We start from the raw sequence: 27,994 nt of genomic DNA on the forward strand, positions 1-27,994 counted from the left end.
GTAAAAAAAAAACTAAAAAAATGAAAAAAAAAAATAGTCTAAATAGTGTAACTAAACTGTCAAAATACACGGAACTGACAGAAAATGAAAGCTGACACTTTTGACTCTCTTTTTGCTTCTATGTCATTTTGACGTCAGCTGTCAAATACGAGAGTTATTCAAAGTCAAAACAAAAAGTGTCCAAAAACGTTAGTCTGGAAGGTTAGGTCAAATTTGACGCCCTCTAGCGGCCAAATGGTGTTACCGATTAACTTAAGCGGCCATATTTTCTGAAAGCTGACACTTTGCGCTACATTTTTGCTTCAATGACATTTTGACGTCAGCTGTCAAATACGAGAGTTATTCAAGGTCAAAGCAAAAAGTGTCCAAAAATGTGGGTCAGGAAAGTTTGATCAACTTTGACGCCCTCTAGCGGCCAAACGGTGCAACCGATTAACTTAAGCGGCCATATTTTCTGAAAGCTGACACTTTTGTCTATCTTTTCGCTTCAATGACATTTTGACGTCAGCTGTCAAATACGAAAGTTATTCAAGGTCAAAGCAAAAACGTTGGTCTGGAAATTTAGGTCGAATTTGACGCCCTCTAGCGGCCAAACGGTGCATCTAAAAACTTCCAAAACCTTCCAGAACCTAATAAAAGTCTCTAGAATCTTCTAAAAACCATCTAGAACTGTCTGGACTCTTCTAGAATATACCAGAACCTTTTAGAAGTACATAAAACCTTCTAGAACAATCTGAATTAATCTAGAACGTTTTACAAGTTCCTGGACGCTTCTAGAAAATTCCGAAACCATCGAAAAAACACTTTATAACTTTCTAGAATGTTTTAGAAGCTCTCGAGAGCTTCTAGGAAATTATAAAATTTTCTGGAACATTCCAGAATCGCCTTAAAGTATATAAAACCTTCTAGAGCATTATAAAGTCATCTAGAACATTCTAAAATGTTTTTCAAATTTTCTGGACGCTTCTAGGAAATTCCAAAATTGAAAAAACAAAAAAAAACACGGAAAACAAACCTGCAACGCGGAATTATGGTTGGTGTGTCCTCCAGCGGCCATTTTGGTTTCGGTCCGCGCGCATCCCCCTTCAACTGTCACTTGTCAGCGGGGGTGACGTTTCTTTGACAGTGCCCCTTTGTTTGTTTTCGTCCAGCCTTGACAAGTGTTTGTTATCGTCGCGTTTTCAGCACTTTTTTCCCCACTTTACCGTTTGTTTTAGGCTTTTAGGGGCAAATTGTTAATTGTTCATTGTTTGCCCGCCCAAAACAATGCCCATTCCCATCTGTTTACTTTGATTGATCCCGCCCGGGCTTTTGTTCCACCCAATGTGCATCAAGTGAGTAAACAAGCAGCTCTGATAACACGGAAAGCGGTGATTTTGCGTTTATTTTTAGTTATTTGCCAGCAAATTACGCGAAAATAACATGAATACTGGAGTTTGCCCCCTACTGAAAGATCCCGGCTCGTACACTCCCGATATCCAGGATCTGTCCATCGACGAGGGGGCCAGGGAGTATTGGTTGTACGCCCTGGAGGGCACCGTTGCCAAATTTGTGGACAAGGCGGCCGAACTGAACCCCAACCACCCCCGAGCCACCGAAAATGCCCAATCGTGCCTGCAGCAGTTCCAGCGACTGGTCGAACGAATCAAATCCGATCCCCGGTAAGTGGGTACTTTGTTAACCAATTGGCAACACTGCTCGGACACCCCAAACTGTCAAAATTATTTAAAACACAGCGGCTGTCAAACAAAACGAAAGCCCCATTTGTTTCCAGGCCCCCTGGATGGGGCAGAGCGTTCTTGACGTGTACAGTTTGACAAAACCTCATCACGTGACCTAAACTGTCAAATTACCCGTCATCGTGACGTGTCAAAAACGCTCTTTGCCCCATCCAGCGGGCCTGGAAACGTATGCAACTTTCGTTTTGTTTGACAGCCGCTGTGTTTTAAATAATTTTTTGACAGTTGATGACGTGTTTAATTTGACAAAACCACATCGCGTGACCTGAACTGTCAAATTACGCAGTTTTTACGGAATTTTCTAGAAGCGTCCAGGAACTTTTAAAACGTTCTTCGATTGATTCGGATTGTTCTAGAAGGTTTCGTGTACTTTTAAAAGGTTCTGGTATATTCTAGCAGAGTCCAGACAGTTCTAGACGGTTTTTCGAAGATTCCAGAGACTTTTATTAGGTTCTGGAAGGTTTTGGAAATTTTTAGATGCACCGTTTTGGCCGCTAGAGGGCGTCAAATTTGACCTAAATTTCCCAGAGCGACATTTTTGCTTTGACCTTGAATAACTCTCGTATTTGACAGCTGACGTCAAAATGTCATTGAAGCAAAAATGTAGTCAAAAGTGTCAGCTTTCAGAAAATGTGACAATTTAAGTTAATAGGTTGCACCGTTTGGCCGCTAGAGTGCGTCAAAGTTAACCAAACTTTCCAGACCAACGTTTTTGGACACTTTTTGCTTTGACCTTGAATAACTCTCGTTTTTGACAGTTGACGTTAAAATGTCATTGAAGCGAAAAGATAGACAAAAGTGTCAGCTTTCAGAAAATATGGCCGCTTAAGTTAATCGGTTGCACCGTTTGGCCGCTAGAGGGCGTCAAAGTTGGCTAAACTTTCCTGACCAACATTTTTAGACACTTTTTGCTTTGACCTTGAATAACTCTCGCATTTGACAGCTGACGTCAAAATGACATAGAATCAAAAATATAGTCAAAAGTGTCAGCTTTCAGAAAATGTGACAATTTAAGTTAATAGGTTGCACCGTTTGGCCGCTAGAGAGCGTCAAAGGGAGTCTGGAAACGAATGCGGCTTTCATTTTGTTTGACAGCCACTGTGTTTATATAATTTTGACAGTTGTTGACGTGTTTAATTTGACAAAACCACATCACGTGACCTGAACTGTCAAATTACACGTCATCGTGACGTCATAAATGCCTCCATGGCGGGTGAAAACTAAAGTGACTAGGAAATCGACGTCCGAGGCCGCCATTTTGAATTCCCTGTCAAAAAACGATGTGGCACCTCATTTTAAAGGAAATTTCCGGTAGTTTCCGGAAATGACAAACAAAATGGCGTCCAAGGCCGCCATTTTGAATTTTCTGTCAAAAAACGATGTTGCACCTCATTTTAAAGGAAATTTCCGGTAGTTTCCGGAAATGACAAACAAAATGGCGTCCAAGGCCGCCATTTTGAATTTTCTGTCAAAAAACGATGTGGCACCTCATTTTAAAGGAAATTTCCGGTAGTTTCCGGAAATGACAAACAAAATGGCGTCCAAGGCCGCCATTTTGAATTTTCTGTCAAAAAACGATGTTGCACCTCATTTTAAAGGAAATTTCCGGTAGTTTCCGGAAATGACAAACAAAATGGCGTCCAAGGCCGCCATTTTGAATTTTCTGTCAAAAAACGATGTTGCACCTCATTTTAAAGGAAATTTCCGGTAGTTTCCGAAAATGACAGACAAAATGGCGTCCAAGGCCGCCATTTTGAATTTTCTGTCAAAAAACGATGTTGCACCTCATTTTAAAGGAAATTTCCGGTAGTTTCCGGAAATGACAAACAAAATGGCGTCCAAGGCCGCCATTTTGAATTTTCTGCCAAAAAACGATGTTGCACCTCATTTTAAAGGAAATTTCCGGTAGTTTCCGAAAATGACAGACAAAATGGCGTCCAAGGCCGCCATTTTGAATTTTCTGTCAAAAAACGATGTTGCACCTCATTTTAAAGGAAATTTCCGGTAGTTTCCGGAAATGACAGACAAAATGGCGTCCCGGGCCGCCATTTTGAATTTTCTGTCAAAAAACGATATCGCACCTCATTTTAAAGGAAATTTCCGGTAGATTCAGAAAATGACAGACAAAATGGCGTCCCGGGCCGCCATTTTGAATTTTCTGTCAAAAAACAATGTTGCACCTCGTTTTAAAGTGAATTTCCGGTAGTTTCCGAAAATGACAGGCAAAATGGCGTCCAAGGCCGCCATTTTGAATTTTCTGTCAAAAAACGATGTTGCACCTCATTTTAAAGGAAATTTCGCGTAGATTCAGAAAATGACAGGCAAAATGGCGTCCAAGGCCGCCATTTTGAATTTTCTGTCAAAAAACGATGTTGCACCTCATTTTAAAGGGAATTTCTGATACTTTCCGAAAATGACAAACAAAATGGCGTCCAAGGCCGCCATTTTGAATTTTCTGTCAAAAAACGATGTCGCACCTCATTTTAAAGGAAATTTTCGGTAGTTTCCAGAAATGACAGACAAAATGGCGTCCCGGGCCGCCATTTTGAATTTTCTGTCAAAAAACGATGTGGCACCTCATTTTAAAGGAAATTTCCGGTAGTTTCAGCAAATGACAGACAAAATGGCGTTCTGGGCCGCCATTTTGAATTTTCTGTCAAAAAACGATGTTGCACCTCATTTTAAAGGGTATTTCCGGTAGATTCAGAAAATGACAGACAAAATGGCGTCCCGGGCCGCCATTTTGAATTTCCTGTCAAAAAACGATGTTGCACCTCATTTTAAAGGGAATTTCCTGCAGTTTCCAAAAATGACAGTTAATTTTGACGTGTCTCAATTGCAGCACGCTGACGCCGTTGAGCGTGCGCACGTTGCTCGACTACAACGAGGCTAATTTGCGCGTCCATTTCGAGGACGCGTGGCGCACGCAAAAGGAGGCGGAAACGGAGCGGGCGCTGACGCGTTTCGGCGCGCGAATCGCAACGTTGGACGCCATCTTGGATTTCGCGGACAAATGGCGGCAGCTGATCGAGGGGGCGTTGGCCGGGAACGTGTTTGATTGGGGCAGCGCGGCCGTCAGTCGAATGCTGGAGACCACGCCCACTTACGGTTTGACAGATGCCATGGAGACGATCGAGAGGCGGCCGTGGTTTGTCGACGATTTGGACGCGTGGATCGATCGATTGAGCGTGAGTATGCGCGGTCGTTGACTAAGCGACGAGTGACTGGAGAGGCCACTCGAAAAAAAATCAAAAAAGTTCAATATCTCGGAAACGGTTAGGGTTACGAGAATTTTACAAGAGAGCAAAAAGAAAGAGCGTTCAAAGCTAAATATTTTGAGTTTTTTCCGGTTGCTGAAATCCCGAAAATAACCGAGATACGGAGTTTTGAAAATTGCAATGCAATTTTTCAAAAAATGTCAAATATTTCGAAAACGGTTAGAGAACTGTCAAAAAACCTTAAAAAAGAGGGTTTAACCTAACCTAACTGTCAAAGTTGTCAAAAAGACGAATCTAACCCGAATGTCAAAAAAAAAAAAAAAAAACTTAAAAAAATAAAAAAGTAAAAAAAAATAACAAAAAATAAAAAAAAGTAAAACATAAAAAATAAATAATAAAGTAAAAATAAACTAAAATAAATTAATAAAAAATAAAAAAAAAGTAAAAAATAAAAAATAAATGAAAAAGTAAAAATAAACTAAAAAAAAAATAAATTAATAAAAAATAAAAAAAAGGCATGGGCATTGGCAGGGCAATAAAAAAATAAATAAAAAAAAGTAAAAAATAAATAAAAAAGAATAAATAAATAAAAAATAAAAAAAGTAAAAAATTAAAATAAATAAAGAAAATTGTCACGTGACCGTTCAAGAAAATAGTGTTTTACAAGTCACGTGGCAACAACTGTCGATAATTCCCAAAAGTGTCGATTTGCAGGCGGGCGCTTTCAAAAGGGCCGTCGTGTTTGTCGATAACGCGGGCGTCGATTTCGTGCTCGGCATGTTGCCGTTCGTGCGCGAACTCCTACGAATGGGCACCGACGTCATACTGACCGCCAACACGTCACCCGCCCTCAACGACGTCACGCACGCGGAACTGAGCGGGTACTGCGCGAGCGCGGCGCAACACTGCGCCATTTTGAGAGCGGCCATGGCCGACGGCCGACTGACGGCCGCCGCAAACGGCCAACGGGGACCGTGTCTGGATCTGAAAAGTTTACCGACAGGTGAGGCGGCCATTTTGAATTGTCTGTCATTTAAATTTTGATTTTGGACAATTGACAAGCGCGACGGACAAATGACAAGCGCGACTGACAAATGACAAGCGCGAGTGACAAATGACAAGCTCGACTGACAAAATGACAAGCGCGACGGACAAATGACAAGTGCGACGGACAAATGACAAGCGCGACTGACAAATGACAAGCGCGCCGGACAAATGACAAGCGCGACTGAAGCGTGAGTGACAAATAACAAGCGCGACTGACAAAATGACAAGCGCGACGAACAAATGACAAGTGCGACGGACAAATGACAAGCGCGACTGACAAATGACAAGCGCGACTGAACCGCGAGTGACAAATAACAAGCGCGACTGACAAAATGACAAGTGCGAGTGACAAATGACAAGCGCGATCGGCAAATGACAAGCGCGACTGACAAAATGACAAGCGCGACGGACAAATGACAAGCGCGACTGACAAATGACAAGCGCGCCGGACGAATGACAAGCGCGACTGACAAATGACAAGCGCGACTGAAGCGTGAGTGACAAATAACAAGCGCGACTGACAAAATGACAAGCGCGACTGACAAATGACAAGCGCGACGGACAAATGACAAGCGCCACTGACAAATGACAAGCTCGACTGACAAAATGACAAGCGCGACGGACAAATGACAAGCGCGAGTGACAAATGACAAGCGCGACGGACAAATGACAAGCGCGACTGACAAATGACAAGCGCGACGGACAAATGACAAGCGCGACTGACAAATGACAAGCTCTACTGACAAAATGACAAGCGCGAGTTACAAATGACAAGCGCGACGGACAAATGACAAGCGCGACGGACAAATGACAAGTGCGACGGACAAATGACAATCGCGACTGACAAATGACAAACGCGCCGGACAAATGACAAGCGCGACTGAAGCGTGAGTGACAAATAACAAGCGCGACTGACAAAATGACAAGCGCGACGAACAAATGACAAGTGCGACGGACAAATGACAAGCGCGACTGACAAATGACAAGCGCGACTGAACCGCGAGTGACAAATAACAAGCGCGACTGACAAAATGACAAGTGCGAGTGACAAATGACAAGCGCGATCGGCAAATGACAAGCGCGACTGACAAAATGACAAGCGCGACTGACAAATGACAAGCTCGACTGACAAAATGACAAGCGCGACGGACAAATGACAAGTGCGACGGACAAATGACAAGCGCGACTGACAAATGACAAGCGCGCCGGACAAATGACAAGCGCGACTGAAGCGTGAGTGACAAATAACAAGCGCGACGGACAAATGACAAGCGCGACTGACAAATGACAAGCGCGACTGAACCGCGAGTGACAAATAACAAGCGCGACTGACAAAATGACAAGTGCGACTGACAAAATGACAAGTGCGAGTGACAAATGACAAGCGCGACTGACAAAATGACAAGCGCGACGGACAAATGACAAGCGCGACTGACAAAATGACAAGCGCGACGGACAAATGACAAGCGCGACTGACAAATGACAAGCGCGCCGGACGAATGACAAGCGCGACTGAAGCGTGAGTGACAAATAACAAGCGCGACTGACAAAATGACAAGCGCGACTGACAAATGACAAGCGCGACGGACAAATGACAAGCGCCACTGACAAATGACAAGCTCGACTGACAAAATGACAAGCGCGACGGACATATGACAAGCGCGAGTGAGAAATGACAAGCGCGACGGACAAATGACAAGCGCGACGGACAAATGACAAGTGCGACGGACAAATGACAATCGCGACTGACAAATGACAAGCGCGCCGGACAAATGACAAGCGCGACTGAAGCGTGAGTGACAAATAACAAGCGCGACTGACAAAATGACAAGCGCGACGAACAAATGACAAGTGCGACGGACAAATGACAAGCGCGACTGACAAATGACAAGCGCGACTGAACCGCGAGTGACAAATAACAAGCGCGACTGACAAAATGACAAGTGCGAGTGACAAATGACAAGCGCGATCGGCAAATGACAAGCGCGACTGACAAAATGACAAGCGCGACGGACAAATGACAAGCGCGACTGACAAATGACAAGCGCGACTGACAAATGACAAGCGCGCCGGACGAATGACAAGCGCGACTGACAAATGACAAGCGCGACTGAAGCGTGAGTGACAAATAACAAGCGCGACTGACAAAATGACAAGCGCGACGGACAAATGACAAGCGCGACTGACAAATGACAAGCGCGACTGACAAATGACAAGCGCGCCGGACGAATGACAAGCGCGACTGACAAATGACAAGCGCGACTGAAGCGTGAGTGACAAATAACAAGCGCGACTGACAAAATGACAAGCGCGACGGACAAATGACAAGCGCGACTGACGAATGACAAGCGCGACTGACAAATGACAAGCGCGCCGGACGAATGACAAGCGCGACTGACAAATGACAAGCGCGACTGAAGCGTGAGTGACAAATAACAAGCGCGACTGACAAATGACAAGCGCGCCGGACGAATGACAAGCGCGACTGACAAATGACAAGCGCGACTGAAGCGTGAGTGACAAATAACAAGCGCGACTGACAAATGACAAGCTCGACTGACAAAATGACAAGCGCGACGGACAAATGACAAGTGCGACGGACAAATGACAAGCGCGACTGACAAATGACAAGCGCGACTGAAGCGTGAGTGACAAATAACAAGCGCGACTGACAAAATGACAAGCGCGACTGACAAATGACAAGCGTGACGAACAAATGACAAGTGCGACGGACAAATGACAAGCGCGACTGACAAATGACAAGCGCGACTGAACCGCGAGTGACAAATAACAAGCGCGACTGACAAAATGACAAGTGCGAGTGACAAATGACAAGCGCGACTGACAAATGACAAGCGCGACTGACAAATGACAAGCGCGACTGACAAATGACAAGCGCGACTGACAAATGACAAGCGCGCCGGACGAATGACAAGCGCGACTGACAAATGACAAGCGCGACTGAAGCGTGAGTGACAAATAACAAGCGCGACTGACAAATGACAAGCTCGACTGACAAAATGACAAGCGCGACGGACAAATGACAAGTGCGACGGACAAATGACAAGCGCGACTGACAAATGACAAGCGCGACTGAAGCGTGAGTGACAAATAACAAGCGCGACGGACAAATGACAAGCGCGACTGACAAATGACAAGCGCGACGAACAAATGACAAGCGCGACTGACAAATGACAAGCGCGACTGACAAATGACAAGCGCGACGGACAAATGACAAGCGCGACTGACAAAATGACAAGTGCGAGTGACAAATGACAAGCGCGACTGACAAAATGACAAGCGCGATGGACAAATGACAAGCGCGACTGACAAATGACAAGCGCGATGGACAAATGACAAGCGCGACTGACAAATGACAAGTGCGAGTGACAAATGACAAGCGCGACTGACAAATGACAAGCGCAGAATTTTGATTTTTGACAGAAATTTTTTTATTTTTGACAGAATTGTGCGACCTGATGACGGATTCGGATTTGGTGGTGCTGGAGGGGATGGGCAGGTGCGTGCACACGAATTTCGACGCCGAATTCGCCGTCGACAGCGTCAAGATGGCGGTGCTGAAGAACGATTGGTTGGCGAAAAGTCTGGGCGCCAATCAGTACAGCGTCATTTTCAAATACGAACCGGCAACATTGTAAATACATTAATAGCGACCAAAGTACCTGATTTGTGGCGTTTTTTTGCTCCTCTTTCCTGCGGTTTTTGAGATTTTTCCGTATCTCTTCTAGTTTAGTAGATATTTCCTGAAATCCATTTTGGGTGCCTTAAAACTTTGACTGTCAATATCTCGGCCAGTTTTCGAGATACCGAAACGAGAAACCACTCAAAAAATCCCAGTTTTCCTCCTCTTTCTAGTGGTGTAATGGAAAATCACCTTGGAGGCTTCCAGTGTACAGGGTGAGCCAAAAAAGTGAAGGTTGTAACTGTCAAAGTCAAAATAAAACGACAAATACTAATTCCTTTATTATTCGGTAGTGGAACAAAAACAAAACAAACAAATTATCTACACAAACTCGTTCGGCACCGGAAGAACCGGAGTCCGAACGAAACACGAACAAGCCCGAAACAAAAAACCAACATGGCGGCTACAACTGTCAAAACTATTTGACGTAACACAGCCGGTACGCGCACAACGCGGCCGCGAACAATGACACGCCGCAATGCAGCGCGTTGCGTCGACTGTCATTTTTGCGCACCAACACGACGGGAGAGGCGGCTGTCAAAGCGCCGAGTATCGGCAGTCTGGCCAATCGTTTCGGATCACGTTCCACCTTGAACAAGTGAAACACGTCAAATTATGACAAATGACAATCGCGACTGACAAATGACAAGCGCGTGACTATTTTTAGGGTTAAATTGGCTTTCCGATAGTCACGTGACTGTTTTCAAGGTAAAATTGACTTTCTGATAGTCACGTGACTTTTTTCAAGGTTAAAATAGTTTTCTGGTAGTCACGTGACTGTTTTTAAAATTAAAATGGCTGTCTAATAGTCACGTGACTGTTTTTGAGGTTAAATTGACGTTCTGATAGTCACGTGACTGTTTTCAACTCTAAAATGTATTCCTGATAGTCACGTGACTGTTTTCAAGGTTAAATTGACGTTCTAATAGTCACGTGACTATTTTTAAGGTTAAAATGGCTTTCTGATAGTCACGTGACTGTTTTCAGGGTTAAAATGGTTTTCTGATAGTCACGTGACTGTTTTTGAGGTTAAAATGGCTTTTTGATAGTCACGTGACTGTTTTCAGGGTTAAAATGGCTTTCTGATAGTCACGTGACTATTTTTGAGGTTAAAATAGCTTTTTGATAGTCACGTGACTGTTTTTGAGGTTAAAATGGCTTTTTGATAGTCACGTGACTGTTTTCAGGGTTAAAATGGCTTTCTGATAGTCACGTGACTATTTTTGAGGTTAAAATAGCTTTCTGCTAGTCACGTGACTATTTTTGAGGTTAAAATGGCTTTCTGACAGTCACGTGACTGTTTTCAGGGTTAAAATGGCTTTCCGATAGTCACGTGACTGTTTTTGAGGTTAAAATGGCTTTCCGATAGTCACGTGACTGTTTTTGAGGTTAAAATGGCTTTCTGATAGTCACGTGACTGTTTTCAGGGTTAAAATGGCTTTCTGACAGTCACGTGACTGTTTTCAGGGTTAAAATGGCTTTCCGATAGTCACGTGACTGTTTTCAGGGTTAAAATGGCTTTCCGATAGTCACGTGACTGTTTTTGAGGTTAAAATGGCTTTCCGATAGTCACGTGACTGTTTTCAGGGTTAAAATGGCTTTCTGATAGTCATGTGACTGTTTTTGAGGTTAAAATGGCTTTCCGATAGTCACGTGACTGTTTTTGAGGTTAAAATGGCTTTCCGATAGTCACGTGACTGTTTTCAGGGTTAAAATGGCTTTCCGATAGTCACGTGACTGTTTTTGAGGTTAAAATGGCTTTCCGATAGTCACGTGACTGTTTTCAGGGTTAAAATGGCTTTCCGATAGTCACGTGACTGTTTTTGAGGTTAAAATGGCTTTCCGATAGTCACGTGACTGTTTTCAGGGTTAAAATGGCTTTCCGATAGTCACGTGACTGTTTTTGAGGTTAAAATGGCTTTCCGATAGTCACGTGACTGTTTTCAGGGTTAAAATGGCTTTCCGATAGTCACGTGACTGTTTTTGAGGTTAAAATGGCTTTCCGATAGTCACGTGACTGTTTTTGAGGTTAAAATGGCTTTCCGATAGTCACGTGACTGTTTTCAGGGTTAAAATGGCTTTCCGATAGTCACGTGACTGTTTTTGAGGTTAAAATGGCTTTTTGATAGTCACGTGACTGTTTTCAGGGTTAAAATGGTTTTTTGATGTGACTTCCAGTGCAACTCGCTTATTTTCGTCAAATAACTCGGTTAATTGACATTTGACATAAAAACTTGTTACTTGACAGTTTGTAGAGAACACTCTAGGCTACAATCTGTCAAAAAAATCAACACGATACCTGTCAAAATAACCGAGCTACTGGCTGTCAAAGTGACTAAAATCCAAATCATGACCTTCCAATGCAACTCACTTGTTTTCGTCAAATAACTCGGTTAATTGACATTTGACATAAAAACTTGTTACTTGACAGTTTGTAGAGAACAGTCTAGGCTACAATCTGTCAAAAAAATCAACATGATACCTGTCAAAATAACCGAGTTACTGGCTGTCAAAGTGACTAAAATCCAAATCATGACCTTCCAATGCAACTCACTTGTTTTCGTCAAATAACTCGGTTAATTGACATTTGACGTAAAAACTTGTTACTTGACAGTTTGTAGAGAACACTCTAGGCTACAATTTGGTAAAAAAATCAACTCGCCAACTGTCAAAATAACCGAGTTACTGGCTGTCAAAGTGACTAGAATCCAAATCGTAACCTTTCAATGCAACTCGTTTGTTTTCCTCAAATAACTCAGTTAATTGACATTTGACGTAAAAACTTGTTACTTGACAGTTTGTAGAGAACACTCTGGGCTACATTTTGGTAAAAAATTCAACTCGATACCTGTCAAAGTAACCGAGTTACAAGGCTGTCAAAGTGAGTACCGAGCAACTATTTTCCAGACTAACCTGATATTTGACGCAATGATCGAACTGCCAGGAAGCGGTGTACAGGCCGGTGCACAGCACCGAGAACACGGCAAAGGGGGCCTGGGGGACCACGTTGTCACGCCAGACGAACCCTACAACACACCCAAATACACGGTTGCCATGTTTACGAGAGCAAGAGTTGTACTGACCGGCCACTATACTGGACAGTCCGCTAATCACAGCGATTTTGTGCAAAACATTGCCGGCGGTAATCCATCGGGCCGTTTCGTCCCCCAATCGGGACGGTTCAATCACGATAATCGCACAACGACCGTCCAGAGCCTTTTCCAGTTCCATGGCAAAGTAGTCTTGGGAATCGGGTCCGTCGTAAATTTCCCGAATAACGGCAACGTTGCTTGGGTGTAACCTAAAAAAAGACTGGTTTAGTGGGGTAGCAATGGGGCCCTGGTGGGTTTTGTAACCGTTCGGGTCGGTCTCCGCCCCCGTCCATGTTTGCTGTCCCGTTCCTGACGCTTTGCGATGACGTAAACATGCGTTTCGGTACCAAATTCCACTTACATGGCGGCCAATCGGTTCCGCATCAATTTTACGGGTTTTTTCACTGGAAAATCTAAGGAAAACGGTGTTTTTCTCCGGGTTTTTAGCAGGGGCCCCAATTTGTGACAGTTTACTGACACTAGTGACAGTACGGGCCGACAGTTGACAGGTGACGTTGAATTGCGCTGTTGCCGGTTCTTGTTTGCGTTGCCAAACGTTGCTTCGACTATACAGTCACGTGACCGTGCGGCGGATACCGGATTGGCATTAAAAAAAACGTGATCACGTGACTTTTTTTGAAATATTTATTTGATTATTGAAAATCGTCACGTGACAGATATTTTTTTTTACTATTTTCGCTGTAAAAAAAAAAAATAAAGAAAGACGGTTTAATCTAACCTAACTGTATTTTTGCTTTGACCTTGAATAACTCTCTTATTTGACGGCCGACGTCAAAATGTCACTGAAACAAAAATGTAGCCCAAAGTGTCAGCTTTCAGAAAATATGGCCGCTTAAGTTAATCGGTTGCACCGTTTGGCCGCTAGAGGGCGTCAAAGTTGACCTAAATTTCCAGACCAACATTTTTTTCTTTGACCTTGAATAACTCTCGTATTTGACAGCTGACGTCAAAATGTCATTGAAGCGAAAAGATAGACAAAAGTGTCAGCTTTCAGAAAATATGGCCCCTTAAGTAAATCGGATGCACCGTTTGGCCGCTAGAGGGCGTCAAAGTTGACCAAACTTTCCTGACCAACGTTTTTGGACACTTTTAGCTTTGACCTTGAATAACTCTCGTATTTGACAACTGACGTCAAAATGTCATTGAAGCGAAAATATAGTCCAGAGTGTCAGCTTTCAGAAAATATGGCCGCTTAAGTTAGTCGGTTGCCCCGTTTGGCCGCTAGAGAGCGTCAAAGTTGACCAAACTTTCCAGACCAACGTTTTTGGACACTTTTTGCTTTGACCTTGAATAACTCGCGTATTTGACAGCTGACGTCAAAATGTCATTGAAGCGAAAATATAGACAAAAGTTTCAGCTTTCAGAAAATATGGCCGCTTAAGTTAATCGGTTGCACGGTTTGGCCGCTAGAGGGCGTCAAAGTTAACCAAACTTTCCAGACCAACGTTTTTGGACACTTTTAGCTTTGCCCTTGAATAACTCTCGTATTTGACAGCTGACGTCAAAATGACATAGAAGTGAAAATGTAGCTCAAAGTGTCAGCTTTCAGAAAATATGGTCGCTTAAGTTAATCGGTTGCACCGTTTGGCCGCTAGAGGGCGTCAAAGTTGACCAAACTTTCCAGACCAACATTTTTTTCTTTGACCTTGAATAACTCTCGTATTTGACAGCTGACGTCAAAATGTCATTGAAGCGAAAATATAGACAAAAGTTTCAGCTTTCAGAAAATATGGCCGCTTAAGTTAATCGGTTACACCGTTTGGCCGCTAGAGGGCGTCAAAGTTGACCAAACTTTCGAGAAAAAACGTTTTTGGACACTTTTTGCTTTGACCTTGAATAACTCTCGTATTTGACAGCTGACGTCAAAATGTCATTGAAGCGAAAAGATAGACAAAAGTGTCAGCTTTCAGAAAATATGGCCGCTTAAGTTAATCGGTTGCACCGTTTGGCCGCTAGAGGGCGTCAAATTTGACCAAACTTTCCAGACCAACATTTTTTTCTTTGACCTTGAATAACTCTCGTATATGACAGCTGACGTCAAAATGACATAGAAGTGAAAATGTAGCTCAAAGTGTCAGCTTTCAGAAAATATGGCCGCTTAAGTTAATCGGATGCACCGTTTGGCCGCTAGAGGGCGTCAAAGTTGACCAAACTTTCCAGACCAACGTTTTTGGACACTTTTTGCTTTGACCTTGAATAACTCTCGTATTTGACAGCTGACGTCAAAATGTCATAGAATAAAAAAGATAGTCAAATGTGTCAGCTTTCATAAAATATGGCCTCTTAAGTTAATCGGTTGCACCGTTTGGCCGCTAGAGGGCGTCAAAGTTGACCAAAACTTTCCAGACTAATATTTTTGCTTTGACCTTGAATAACTCTCGTATTTCACAGCTGACGTCAAAATGACATTAGAACCAAAAATATACTTAAAAGTGTCAGCTTTCATTTTCTGTCAGTTCCGCATATTTTGACAGTTTGGTTATACTATTTTTTTATTTTTTTTAAATTTTTTATTTATTTATTTTTTATTTTTTATTTTTTTAGTTTTTTTTTTACTTTTTTTTAATTTTTATTAATTAATTTTTTTTTACTTTTTATTTATTTTTTTATTTTTTTTATTTATTTTATTTTTTAACTTTTTTAGTGTTTTTTAAAAGTCGGGTTATATTCGTCTTTTTGACAGTTTTGACAACTTTGATAGTTAGGTTAGGTTAAACACTCTTTTTTTAGGTAAAAAAGAACATTCCAAATATTTTTGGTCTCATGAAAAATTTCTGTAACTCTAATCGTTTTCGAGATATTTGACTTTTTTCGAAAAATTGCAATGCAATTTTCAAAATTCTGTATATCGGTTATTTTTTGGGATTCAGCAACCAAAAAAAACTCAAAATATTCCTCTCAAACTGCTCTTTATTTTTGATTCTAAGCAAAATGTTTGTAACTCTAACCGTTTATGAAATAATTAGCTTTTTTGATTTTTTTTTGAAAAATGTTTCAAAAATTTTCTAAATTTTGAATCTCGGTTATTTTTTGCTGTTTTTAGGTGCAAAAAGGCATTCCAAACATTTTTGCTCTCTCGAAAAATGTCCGTAACTCTAACCGTTTCCGAGATATTTGACTTTTTTTGAAAAACTGCATTGCAATTTTCAAAATTCTGTATCTCGGTTATTTTTTGGGATTCAGCAACCAAAAAAAACTCAAAATATCCGTTTTGGACTGCTCTTTGTTTTTGCTTTCCTATAAAATTTCCATAACTCTTACCGTTTTTGAGATAATTAGCTTTTTTGGTTTTTTTTTTCTAAATTTTAAATCTCAGTTTTTTTTGCTGTTTTTAGGTGCAAAAAAACATTTCAAACATTTTTGCTCTCTCGCAAAATGTCCGTAACTCTAACCGTTTCCGAGATATTTGACATTTTTTTTTAAGCACCAATCTGGCAACTCGGGCGCGGCAACGCGCCAACCGGCAACGCCGCCTCGCTACGTCACCTGTCAAACGTCACTTTTTTTGACGTTTGACAGCCGTCACCCCCCCACTGACACTTGTATAATACATTTCAATGTTTTCCTAAGTATTTTCTGGTTGCAGAACCGTAAAAAGTACAGAAAATTTTGAAAATTCTCTATCTCGGTTATTTTTTGGGTTTCGGCAACCAAAAAAAACTCAAAATATTCGCCTTAAATTGCTCTTTATTTTTGATTCTTAGCAAAATGTTTGTAACTCTAACCGTTTCCGAGATATTTGATTTTTTTTTGAAAATTGCATTGCAATTTTCAAAATTCTGTATCTCGGTTATTTTCGGGATTTCAGCCACCAGAAAAAACTCAAAATATCCGTTTTGGACTGCTCTTTGTTTTTGCTTTCCTATAAAATTTCCATAACTCTTACCGTTTTTGAGATAATTAGCTTTTTTGATTTTTTTTTCTAAATTTTAAATCTCAGTTTTTTTTGCTGTTTTTAGGTGCAAAAAAATATTCCAAACATTTTTAGTCTCTCGAAAAATGTCCGTAACTCTAACCGTTTCCGAGATATTTGACATTTTTTTTAAGCACCAATCTGGCAACTCGGGCGCAGCAACGCGCCAACCGGCAACGCCGCCTCGCTACGTCACCTGTCAAACGTCACTTTTTTTTTGACATTTGACAGCCGTCACCCCCCCACTGACACTTGTATAATACATTTCAATGTTTTCCTAAGTATTTTCTGGTTACAGAACGGAAAAAAGTACAGAAAATTTTGAAAATTCTCTATCTCGGTTATTTTTTGGGTTTCGGCAACCAAAAAAAACTCAAAATATTCGCCTTAAATTGCTCTTTATTTTTGATTCTTAGCAAAATGTTTGTAACTCTAACCGTTTCCGAGATATTTGACTTTTTTTTGAAAATTGCATTGCAATTTTCACAATTCTGTATCTCGGTTATTTTCGGGATTTCAGCCACCAAAAAAAACTCAAAATATCCGTTTTGGACTGCTCTTTGTTTTTGCTTTCCTATAAAATTTCCATAACTCTTACCGTTTTTGAGATAATTAGCTTTTTTGATTTTTTTTTCTAAATTTTAAATCTCAGTTTTTTTTGCTGTTTTTAGGTGCAAAAAAACATTTCAAACATTTTTGCTCTCTCGCAAAATGTCCGTAACTCAAACCGTTTCCGAGATATTTGACATTTTTTTTAAGCACCAATCTGGCAACTCGGGCGCAGCAACGCGCCAACCGGCAACGCCGCCTCGCTACGTCACCCGTCAAACGTCACTTTTTTTTTTGACATTTGACAGCCGTCACCCCCCCACTGACACTTGTATAATACATTTCAATGTTTTCCTAAGTATTTTCTGGTTACAGAACGGAAAAAAGTACAGAAAATTTTGAAAATTCTCTATCTCGGTTATTTTTTGGGTTTCGGCAACCAAAAAAAACTCAAAATATTCGCCTTAAATTGCTCTTTATTTTTGATTCTTAGCAAAATGTTTGTAACTCTAACCGTTTCCGAGATATTTGATTTTTTTTTTGAAAATTGCATTGCAATTTTCAAAATTCTGTATCTCGGTTATTTTCGGGATTTCAGCCACCAAAAAAAACTCAAAATATCCGTTTTGGACTGCTCTTTGTTTTTGCTTTCCTATAAAATTTCCATAACTCTTACCGTTTTTGAGATAATTAGCTTTTTTGATTTTTTTTTCTAAATTTTAAATCTCAGTTTTTTTTGCTGTTTTTAGGTGCAAAAAAACATTCCAAACATTTTTAGTCTCTCGAAAAATGTCCGTAACTCGAACCGTTTCCGAGATATTTGACATTTTTTTTAAGCACCAATCTGGCAACTCGGGCGCAGCAACGCGCCAACCGGCAACGCCGCCTCGCTACGTCACCCGTCAAACGTCACTTTTTTTTTGACGTTTGACAGCCGTCACCCCCCCACTGACACTTGTATAATACATTTCAATGTTTTCCTAAGTATTTTCTGGTTGCAGAACCGTAAAAAGTACAGAAAATTTTGAAAATTCTCTATCTCGGTTATTTTTTGGGTTTCGGCAACCAAAAAAATCTCAAAATATTCGTCTCAAATTGCTCTTTATTTTTGATTCTTAGCAAAATGTGTGTAACTCTAACCGTTTCCGAGATATTTGATTTTTTTTTGAAAATTGCATTCCAATTTTCAAAATTCTGTATCTCGGTTATTTTCGGGATTTCAGCCACCAAAAAAAACTCAAAATATCCGTTTTGGACTGCTCTTTGTTTTTGCTTTCCTATAAAATTTCCATAACTCTTACCGTTTTTGAGATAATTAGCTTTTTTGATTTTTTTTTCTAAATTTTAAATCTCAGTTTTTTTTGCTGTTTTTAGGTGCAAAAAAACATTCCAAACATTTTTAGTCTCTCGAAAAATGTCCGTAACTCTAACCGTTTCCGAGATATTTGACATTTTTTTTAAAGCACCATTTGGCAACTCGGGCGCGGCAACGCGCCAACCGGCAACGCCGCCTCGCTACGTCACCCGTCAAACGTCACTTTTTTTTTGACATTTGACAGCCGTCACCCCCCCACTGACACTTGTATAATACATTTCAATGTTTTCCTAAGTATTTTCTGGTTGCAGAAGGGAAAAAAGTACAGAAAACCTCTGAAAAACCATCAAAAAACACGCGGTACCTCGGGTACCAGCTTATCGGGGTCTGTTTCAGGTACCAGCGCTGCTGGAATGGTACAAAATCAACCCACCAACGGCCTGGGCAATATTTTAGCACCACCACCACCCCAAATGGCTGTTTAAGGTGATTATGTGGGTTTCCGTTTTAGTTTTACACACCCAAATTGGATTATATGAGCGTAAATCGTTGGATTGGCCCCCCCAGTACTCAGGTAAATGGTAGCTTTACCGTGGTAGTCCGTTGGGTGGGTTAATCGGGGGGTCGTGGTTGCAGGTACCATGACCAGGATAACGAGGAAATGGGAAATATTTCAGGGACGCAACCGGTTTTACTGCAATGGCAGATTAATGACAGCGCCCAATGCCCGAGTGTTCCTGCTGACCGTTTTCCTGATTGCCGGGACTTCCACGCTGTTTTTTGTGTTCGAGTGAGTACTGCCCGTAGGTTGGGCCCCTTTTCAGTGTTCTGTGAAATTAAAAATCGCTTTTTCCGTGTAACTGTGGCTTCTGGAAGCATTCCGAATGTCCGGTAATCTCGTAAATGCTTCTCGACCAGTGCCCTGGGAGGTTTACTGTTTTTGTGGTCGGGATTGGCAAAACCCCTCCCCCCACCGCTTCTGAAAGAAATTTAGTGTGTTGGGCCACATTTTCTGAAAGCTGACACTTTTGTCTACGTTTTTGCTTCAATGACATTTTGACGTCAAGTGTCAAATAAGCGAGTTATTTAAGGTTAAAGCCAACAATGTTGGTCTGGACAGTTTGGTCAACTTTGACGTCCTCTAGCGGCCAAACGGTGCAACCGATTAACTTAAGCGGCCATATTTTCTGAAAGCTGACATTTTGGGCTACATTTTCGTTTCTATGACATTTTGACGTCAGCTGTCAAATACGAGAGTTATTCAAGGTCAAAGCAAAAAGTGTTCAAAAATGTTGGTCTGGAAATTTAGGTCAACTTTGACGCCCTCTAGCGGCCAAACGGTGCAACCGATTAACTTAAGTGGCCATATTTTCTGAAAGCTGACACTTTTGTCTATCTTTTTGCTTCTATGTCATTTTGACGTCAAGTGTCAAATAAGCGAGTTATTCAAGATCAAAGTGACAAGTGTCAGAAACGGTTGTCTTGGAAAGTTGGGTCAACTTTGACGGCCTCTAGCGGCCAAACGGTGCAACCGATTAACTTAAGCGACCATATTTTCTGAAAGCTGACACTTTTGTCTATCTTTTAGCTTCTATGACATTTTGACGTCGGCTGTCAAATAACTGAGTTATTTAAGGTTAAAGCCAACAATGTTGGTCTGGAAAGTTTGGTCAACTTTGATGCCCTCTAGCGGCCAAACCATGCAACCGATTCACTTAAGCGGTCATATTTTCTGAAAGCTGACATTTTGGGCTACATTTTCGTTTCTATGACATTTTGACGTCAGCTGTCAAATAAGCGAGTTATTCAAGGTCAAAGCAAAAAGTGTCCAAAAGTATTCTAGATGGTTTTAGAATGCCCTAGAAGGTTTGAAACAGTGTTGGAAGGTTCTAGATGGTTCTTGGAAAGCCTTAGAAGGTTCCAAACTGTTTCATCAACTTCTAGAAGATTCCAGAAGGTTCTGAAATGTTCCAGAAGGTTCTAGATGATTTTAGAATGTCCTAGAAGCTTTGAAACAGTGTTGGAAGGTTCTAGATGACTCTTGGAAAGCCTTAGAAGGTTCCCAACTGTTTTATTAACTTCTAGAAGGTTCTAAAATGTTCAAGAAGGTTCTAGATGGTTCTTGGAAAGTCTAAGAAGGTTCCAAATTGTTTTATCAACTTCTAGAAGATTCCAGAAGGTTCTGAAATGTTCCAGAAGGTTCTAGATGATTTTAGAATGTCCTAGAAGCTTTGAAACAGTGTTGGAAGGTTCTAGATGACTCTTGGAAAGCCTTAGAAGGTTCCCAACTGTTTTATTAACTTCTAGAAGGTTCTAAAATGTTCAATAAGGTTCTAGATGGTTCTTGGAAAGTCTAAGAAGGTTCCAAATTGTTTTATCAACTTCTAGAAGATTCCAGAAGGTTCTAAAATGTTCAAGAAGGTTCTAGATGATTTTAGAATGCCCTAGAAGGTTTGAAACAATTTTGGAAGGTTCTAGATGGTTCTGTAAAGCCTCAGAAGGTTCCAACCTGTTTTATCAACTTCTAGAAGATTCCAGAAGGTTCTAAAATGTTCCAGAAGGTTCTAGATGATTTTAGAATGCCTTAGAAGCTTTGAAACAGTGTTGGAAGGTTCTAGATGACTCTTGGAAAGCCTTAGAAGGTTCCAAACTGTTTTACCAGCTTCTAGAAGGTTCTAAAATGTTCAAGAAGGTTCTAGATGGTTCTTGGAAAGCCTTAGAAGGTTCCAAACTGTTTCATCAACTTCTAGAGGATTCCAGAAGGTTCTGAAATGTTCAAGAAGGTTCTAGATGGTTTTAGAATGCCCTAGAAGCTTTGAAACAGTGTTGGAAGGTTCTAGATGGTTCTGTAAAACCTTAGAAGGTTCCAAAATGTTTTAACAACCTCTAGAAGATTCTAGATGGTTTTAGAAGGCCCTAGAAGCTTTGAAACAGTGTTGGAAGGTTCTAGATGGTCCTGTAAAGCCTTAGAAGGTTCTAAACTGTTTCAGCAACTTCTAGAAGATTCCAAAAGGTTCTAGATGGTTTTAGAATGCCCTAGAAGGGTTCTAGAAGATTTTCAAAAGTCTTAGAAGATGCCAGACTGTTTCAGCAGCTTCTAGAAAGTTCTGAAATGTTCAAGAAAGATCTAGATGGTTTTAAAATGTTCTAAATTAATAATTTTGAAAAGTTCTAGAACAAAAGCTGTAAATCTTTAATAACTCTCGTATTTGACAGCTGACGTCAAAATGACATTGAAGCGAAAATGTAGCCCAAAGTGTCAGCTTTCAGAAAATATGGCCGCTTAAGTTAATCGGTTGCACGGTTTGGCCGCTAGAGGGCGTCAAAGTTGACCTAAATTTCCTGACCAACGTTTTTGGACACTTTTTGCTTTGACCTTGAATAACTCTCGTATTTGACAGCTGACGTCAAAATGACATTGAAGTGAAAATGTAGCCCAAAGTGTCAGCTTTCAGAAAATATGGCCGCTTAAGTTAATCGGTTGCACGGTTTGGCCGCTAGAGGGCGTCAAAGTTGATCAAACTTTCCAGACAGACACTTTTTGCTTTGACCTTAAATAACTGTCGTATTTGACAGCTGACGTCAAAATGACATTGAAGCGAAAATGTAGCCCAAAGTGTCAGCTTTCAGAAAATGTCATTACTTAAGTTGATTGGTTGCACCGTTTGGCCGCTAGAGGCCGTCAAAGTTGACCACACTTTCCTGACCAACATTTTTGTACACTTTTTGCTTTGACCTTGAATAACTCTGGTATTTGACAGCTGACGTCAAAATGTCATTGAAGCGAAAATATAGACAAAAGTTTCAGCTTTCAGAAAATATGGTCGCTTAAGTGAATCGGATGCACCGTTTGGCCGCTAGAGGGCGTCAAAGTTGGCTAAAATTTCCTGACCAACATTTTTGGACACTTCTTGCTTTAACCTTGAATAACTGTCGTATTTGACAGCTGACGTCAAAATGTCATTGAAGCGAAAAGATAGACAAAAGTGTCAGCTTTCAGAAAATATGGCCGCTTAAGTTAATCGGTTGCACGGTTTGGCCGCTAGAGGGCGTCAAAGTTGACCTAAATTTCCAGACCAACGTTTTTGGACACTTCTTGCTTTAACCTTGAATAACTGTCGTATTTGACAGCTGACGTCAAAATGTCATAGAAGCTAAAATATAGACAAAAGTGTCAGTTTTCAGAAAATGCCATCAAAGGGCGTGATTGATTGGACGGTTTTGCTGCTAGAGGACGTCAAAGTCACTAGACGACAAAAACAATGTTTTCTTGACACTTGTCTCTTTGTCGCTGAATAACTCGCTTATTTGACAGTTGACGTCAAAATGTCACTGAAACAAAAATGTAGCCCAAAGTGTCAGCTTTCAGAAAATACCATCAAACCACGTGATTGATTGGACGGTTTGACCGCTAGAGGGCGTCAAAGGGGGAGGGGGGTTTTCCAATTACAAACCGTGAAATTTGGTCAATTTTGACCGGTTTTTTTTTCGGATTTTAGCTGTAAATATTTGGCGGAAAACGTGACAATTGCCATACCGATAATCGGAGCGTGTCTCTTTCTGTTCACCATGTCTTCCCTGTTGAGAACAAGTCTGACCGATCCCGGCATAATACCGAGAGCCACCGCAGAAGAGGCCGCTTACGTCGAAAAACAAATCGGTAAAAAAAAAATCTCGATTTTGACAGTTTTCCGTTTGACAGTTGACAGGCCGAATTGTTTTTTGCGCAGAAGTGACGAATTCGGCCAACAGCCCCACCTACCGGCCGCCGCCCCGAACGAAAGAGGTTCTGGTGAACGGACAACCGGTAAAACTGAAATATTGTTTCACCTGTAAACTGTTTAGGCCGCCGAGGGCGTCGCACTGTAGCATTTGCGACAATTGCGTAGATCGGTTCGATCATCACTGTCCTTGGGTGAGTAACGCGCAGAAACGTTTAAATTAACTAATTAAGTGCGATTCTGGACGTTCAAATGGCGCCAAAAGGCGCCATTTGCAATTTCCGCCATTTTGGATTGAAATAGCCCAGGCTTCATGGTACTCGTTTTCGACTAATTCGGGGACGGGGAATCCATTGCAACTGTCAGATTTGACGTATCTGTCATCCAGTTCGAGAAACTTTGAAAAATTCAGGTTTGCGCAATAGCTACCGGAAAATAAACGTCACCACTGAATTCCACATCCTCGAATTAGTAGAAAACCAGCCCAAACTCGATTTTTTTGAAAAATTTCAAAATGGCGCCTAAAGGCGCCATTTGCAATTTCCGTCATTTTGGATTGAAATAGCCTAGGCTTTATGGTACTCGTTTTCGACTAATTCGGGGACGGGGAATCCATTGCAACTGTCAGATTTGACGTATCTGTCATCCAGTTCGAGAAACTTTGAAAAATTCAGGTTTGCGCAATAGCTACCGGAAAATAAACGTCACCACTGAATTCCACATCCTCGAATTAGTAGAAAACCAGCCCAAACTCGATTTTTTTGAAAAATTTCAAAATGGCGCCTAAAGGCGCCATTTGCAATTTCCGTCATTTTGGATTGAAATAGCCTAGGCTTTATGGTACTCGTTTTCGACTAATTCGGGGACGGGGAATCCATTGCAACTGTCAGATTTGACGTATCTGTCATCCAGTTCGAGAAACTTTGAAAAATTCAGGTTTGCGCAACAGCTACAAGAAAATAAACGTCAGCACTGAATTCCCCATCCTCGAATTAGTAGAAAACCAGTCTAAACTGGATTTTTTTGGAAAATTTCAAAATGGCGCCACAAGGCGCCATTTGCAATTTCCGCCATTTTGAATTGAAATAGCCCAGGCTTGATGGTAATCGTTTACGACTAATTCGGGGACGGGGAATCCATTGTAACTGTCAGATTTGACGTATCTGTCATACAGTTCGAGAAAATTTGAAAAAATCAGGTTTGCGCAACAGCTACAAGAAAATAAACGTCACCACTAAATTCCCCATCCTCGAATTAGTAGAAAACCAGTCTAAACTGGATTTCTTTGGAAAATTTCAAAATGGCGCCTAAAGGCGCCATTTGCAATTTCCGCCATTTTGGATTCAGACAGCCTGGGCTTGATGGTACTCGTTTTCGACTAATTCGGGGACGGGGAATCCACCCCCGCTGTCAAATTTGACGTATCTGTCACCCAGTTCGAGAAACTTTGAAAAATTCAGGTTTGCGCAATAGCTACCAAAAAATAAACGTCACCACTAAATTCCTCATCCTCGAATTAGTAGAAAACCAGTCTAAACTGGATTTTTTTGAAAAATTTCAAAATGACGCCAAGAGGCGCCATTTGCAATTTTTGCCATTTTGGATTGAAATAGCCCAGGCTTCATGGTACTCGTTTTCGACTAATTCGGGGACGGGGAATCCATTGCAACTGTCAGATTTGACGTATCTGTCATCCAGTTTGAGACATTTTGATTTTTTGTGGTTTTTTTTTTTTAAAGTCAGTCAGGGACAAACTCGCTTTTAAAACCCACTTGGAGTGACAAAATGACAGTTTTAAGCACATTTTTGGAATCCTCACTAAATTTCCTATCCAACGACACTGAAAAACACTAAAAAATTAAGTACAGTCAGGGAGAAAATTTGTGTCAAAGTTGAAACTGCCAAAAAGACAGTTATAAGGACAGTCAGGGACAAAATCACTGGTAAAACCCACTTGGAGTGGGAAAATGACAGTTTTAAGCACATTTTTGGAATCCTCACTAAGTTTCCTATCCAGTGACACTAAAAAACACTCACAAATTTGGTACAGTCAGGGAGAAAAGTGAGGTCAAAGTTGAAATTGCCAGAAAGGCAGTTTTTAGGACAGTCAGGGACAAAGTCACTTATAAAACCCACTTGGAGTGACAGAATGACAATTTTAAGCACATTTTTGGAATCCTCACTAAATTTCCTATCCCATAACCTAAAAAAACACTCAAAAATTAGGTACAGTCAGGGAGAAAAGTGCGGTCAAAGTTGAAACTGTCAGAAAGACAGTTTTAAAGGACAGTCAGGGACAAAATCACCTATAAACCCACTTGGAGTGGGAAAATGACAGTTTTAAGCACATTTTTGGAATCCTCACTAAATTTCCTATCCAACGACACCAAAAAACCCTAAAAAATCAAGTACAGTCAGGGAGAAACGTGAGGTCAAAGTTGAAACTGCCAGAAAGACAGTTTTTAGGATAGTCAGGGACAAAATCGCGTGCAAAACCCACTTGGAGTGGGAAAATGACAGTTTTAAGAACATTTTTGGAATCCTCACTAAATTTCCTATCCCATAACCTCAAAAAACACTAAAAAATTTAGTACAGTCAGGGAGAAAAGTGAGATCAAAGTTGAAACTGCCAGAAAGACAGTTTGTAAGGACAGTCAGGGACAAAATCACCTCTAAAACCCACTTGGAGTGACAAAAATGACACTTTTAAGCACATTTTTGGAATCCTCACTTAATTTCCTATCCCATAACCTAAAAAAATTTAGTACAGTCAGGGAGAAAAGTGAGGTCAAAGTTGAAACTGCCAGAAAGACAGTTTTTAGGACAGTCAGGGACAAAATCACTGGTAAAACCCACTTGGAGTGGGAAAATGGCGGTTTTAAGCACATTTTTGGAATCCTCACTGAATTTCCTATCCAACGACACCAAAAAACCCTAAAAAATTAGGTACAGTCAGGGAGAAAAGTGAGGTCAAAGTTTAAACTGTCTGAAACACAGTTTGTAGGACAGTCAGGGACAAAATCACTGGTAAAACCCACTTGGAGTGGGAAAATGACAGTTTTAAGCACATTTTTGGAATCCTCACTAAATTTCCTATCCAATGACACTAAAAAACACTCACAAATTAGGTATAGTCAGGGAGAAAAGTGTGGTCAAAGTTTAAACTGCCAGAAAGACAGTTTTTAGGACAGTCAGGGACAAAATCACTTCTAAAACCCACTTGGAGAGGGAAAATGACAGTTTTAAGCACATTTCTGGAATCCTCACTAAATTCCCCATCCAACGACACCAAAAAACCCCAAAAAAATCAGGTACAGTCAGGGAGAAAAGTGAGGTCAAAAAATGTTTTTTTCCAGGTTGGCAATTGCGTGGGCCGACGAAATTACCGCTTCTTCTACATGTTCATCATTTCGTTGGCCTTCCTGGCCGTGTTCATGTTCGCTTGCGCCGTCGCTCACCTGATCCTGAGTGAGTTGGTCTCTCTCTCTCTTACTCATTGGAATTGTCTATACTGTGGTGTTGTTGTCTTTGTCTCTTTCAGTTACGCGGGAGGGGAAGTTCTTCGAGGCGGTGAAAGAGACGCCGGCCAGCGCTGTGGTGGCCGTGGTGTGCTTCCTCAGCGTGTGGAGCGTGCTGGGCTTGGCCGGGTTCCACACCTACCTCACCACCAGCAACCAGACGACCAACGAAGACGTGAGTGCGTTGTTGCCAAATTGGCTAATTTTTCTTTTTTTTTTTCTTTGACTATCCTGACCTAATCTTAAATTGGCACTATTTTTTTTTTTTTTTTTTATTTAATTTTTTTTTTTTTTATTTTTTTTTCTTATTTTTTTTTTATTTCTTTTTTATTTCTTTTTCACTAACAAACCTAACCTGACCTCATTTAACCTTAAATTGACAATTTTTATTATTTTTTGAATTTTTTTTTTTTTTTTTTTTAATTTTTTTTTTTACTATCCTAACCTAACCTAACTTAACCTCATTTAACCTTAAATTGACAATTTTTATTATTATTTTTTGAACTTTTTTTTTTACTAACCTAACCTAACCTAACCTCATTTAACCACAAATTTACATTTTTTATTATTATTTTTTGAAATTTTTTTTTTAATTTTTTTTTTACTAACCTAACCTCATTCAACCTTAAATTGACAATTTTTATTATTATTTTTTGAAATTTTTCTTTTTTTTTTCTGACAATCCTAATCTAACCTCATTTAACCATAAGTTGGCAATTTTATAAAAAAAATTTTTTTTAAATTTTTTGTTTATAATTTTTTTTTTCTCACTAACCTAACCTAACCTTAATTGGCAATATTTTTTTTAATTTTTTTTTTTTTATTTTTTTTTATTTTTTTATTTTCTTATTTTATTTTTTTTCACTAACAAACCTAACCTAACGTCACTTAACCTTAAATTGACAATTTTTATTATTATTTTTTAAAAATTTTTTATTTATTTATTTTTTTTTTTGAATTTTTTTTTTACTAACCTAACCTAACCTTAAATTGACATTTTTTTTTCCCTGACAATCCTGACCTAACCTCGCTTAACCTTAAATTAGCAATTTTTTATTTTTTTTCTTTGACAATCCTTACTTAACCTAACCTTAAATTGGCATTTTTTTTTTATTTTTTTTTTATTTTTTTTTTTATTTTTTTTTTTTATTTTTTTTT

General features: G+C 40.4%; 3 protein-coding genes and 1 long non-coding RNA gene across 6 annotated transcripts in view; 3 read left to right on the forward strand and 1 right to left on the reverse strand.

Annotated features, from left to right (window-relative positions):
- The first annotated feature begins 1,143 nt into the window (after positions 1-1,143).
- Positions 1,144-9,691, forward strand: LOC145738066 (4'-phosphopantetheine phosphatase). Its single transcript, XM_081992919.1, has 5 exons — positions 1,144-1,334; positions 1,393-1,661; positions 4,582-4,927; positions 5,672-5,960; positions 9,470-9,691. The coding sequence occupies exons 2-5, from the start codon at positions 1,423-1,425 to the stop codon at positions 9,661-9,663; spliced, it is 1,068 nt and encodes a 355-aa protein (XP_081849045.1). The 5' UTR covers positions 1,144-1,334; positions 1,393-1,422; the 3' UTR covers positions 9,664-9,691.
- On the forward strand, positions 4,934-5,585 carry LOC145738074 (uncharacterized). The gene is made up of 2 exons (XR_014180570.1): positions 4,934-5,398; positions 5,473-5,585. It is a non-coding gene; the product is annotated as an uncharacterized LOC145738074 (long non-coding RNA).
- Positions 9,692-9,962: 271 nt separating the features above from the next.
- On the reverse strand, positions 9,963-13,280 carry Pmi (Transmembrane protein Pmi). Its single transcript, XM_081992925.1, has 4 exons — positions 13,064-13,280; positions 12,791-13,008; positions 12,621-12,733; positions 9,963-10,296 (listed from the first exon to the last, which is right to left on the reverse strand). Exons 1-4 carry the CDS (start codon positions 13,132-13,134, stop codon positions 10,126-10,128), a joined length of 573 nt encoding a protein of 190 aa, XP_081849051.1. The 5' UTR covers positions 13,135-13,280; the 3' UTR covers positions 9,963-10,125.
- A 4,369-nt stretch (positions 13,281-17,649) lies between these two features.
- app (Palmitoyltransferase app) overlaps positions 17,650-27,994 on the forward strand; it is a 27,467-nt gene continuing 17,122 nt past the window's right edge. Inside the window, exons 1-7 of one of the 3 annotated variants that reach the window (XM_081992910.1) lie at positions 17,650-17,668; positions 18,994-19,171; positions 19,234-19,387; positions 23,097-23,257; positions 23,328-23,512; positions 26,675-26,786; positions 26,860-27,011. In XM_081992910.1, the coding sequence (XP_081849036.1) occupies positions 19,090-19,171; positions 19,234-19,387; positions 23,097-23,257; positions 23,328-23,512; positions 26,675-26,786; positions 26,860-27,011 (846 nt within the window). In that variant the 5' untranslated portion in view covers positions 17,650-17,668; positions 18,994-19,089. Of the gene's footprint in view, positions 17,669-18,245; positions 18,295-18,812; positions 18,920-18,993; positions 19,172-19,233; positions 19,388-23,096; positions 23,258-23,327; positions 23,513-26,674; positions 26,787-26,859; positions 27,012-27,994 lie in introns of those variants that run through there. The other 2 variants (XM_081992909.1, XM_081992908.1) reach the window with 2 other exon arrangements.

Source organism: Ips typographus, linkage group LG15 (genome assembly GCF_016097725.1).
Source record: "Ips typographus isolate SLU linkage group LG15, UJ_Ityp_2.0, whole genome shotgun sequence".
In the NCBI taxonomy this organism is placed as follows: domain Eukaryota; kingdom Metazoa; phylum Arthropoda; class Insecta; order Coleoptera; family Curculionidae; genus Ips; species Ips typographus.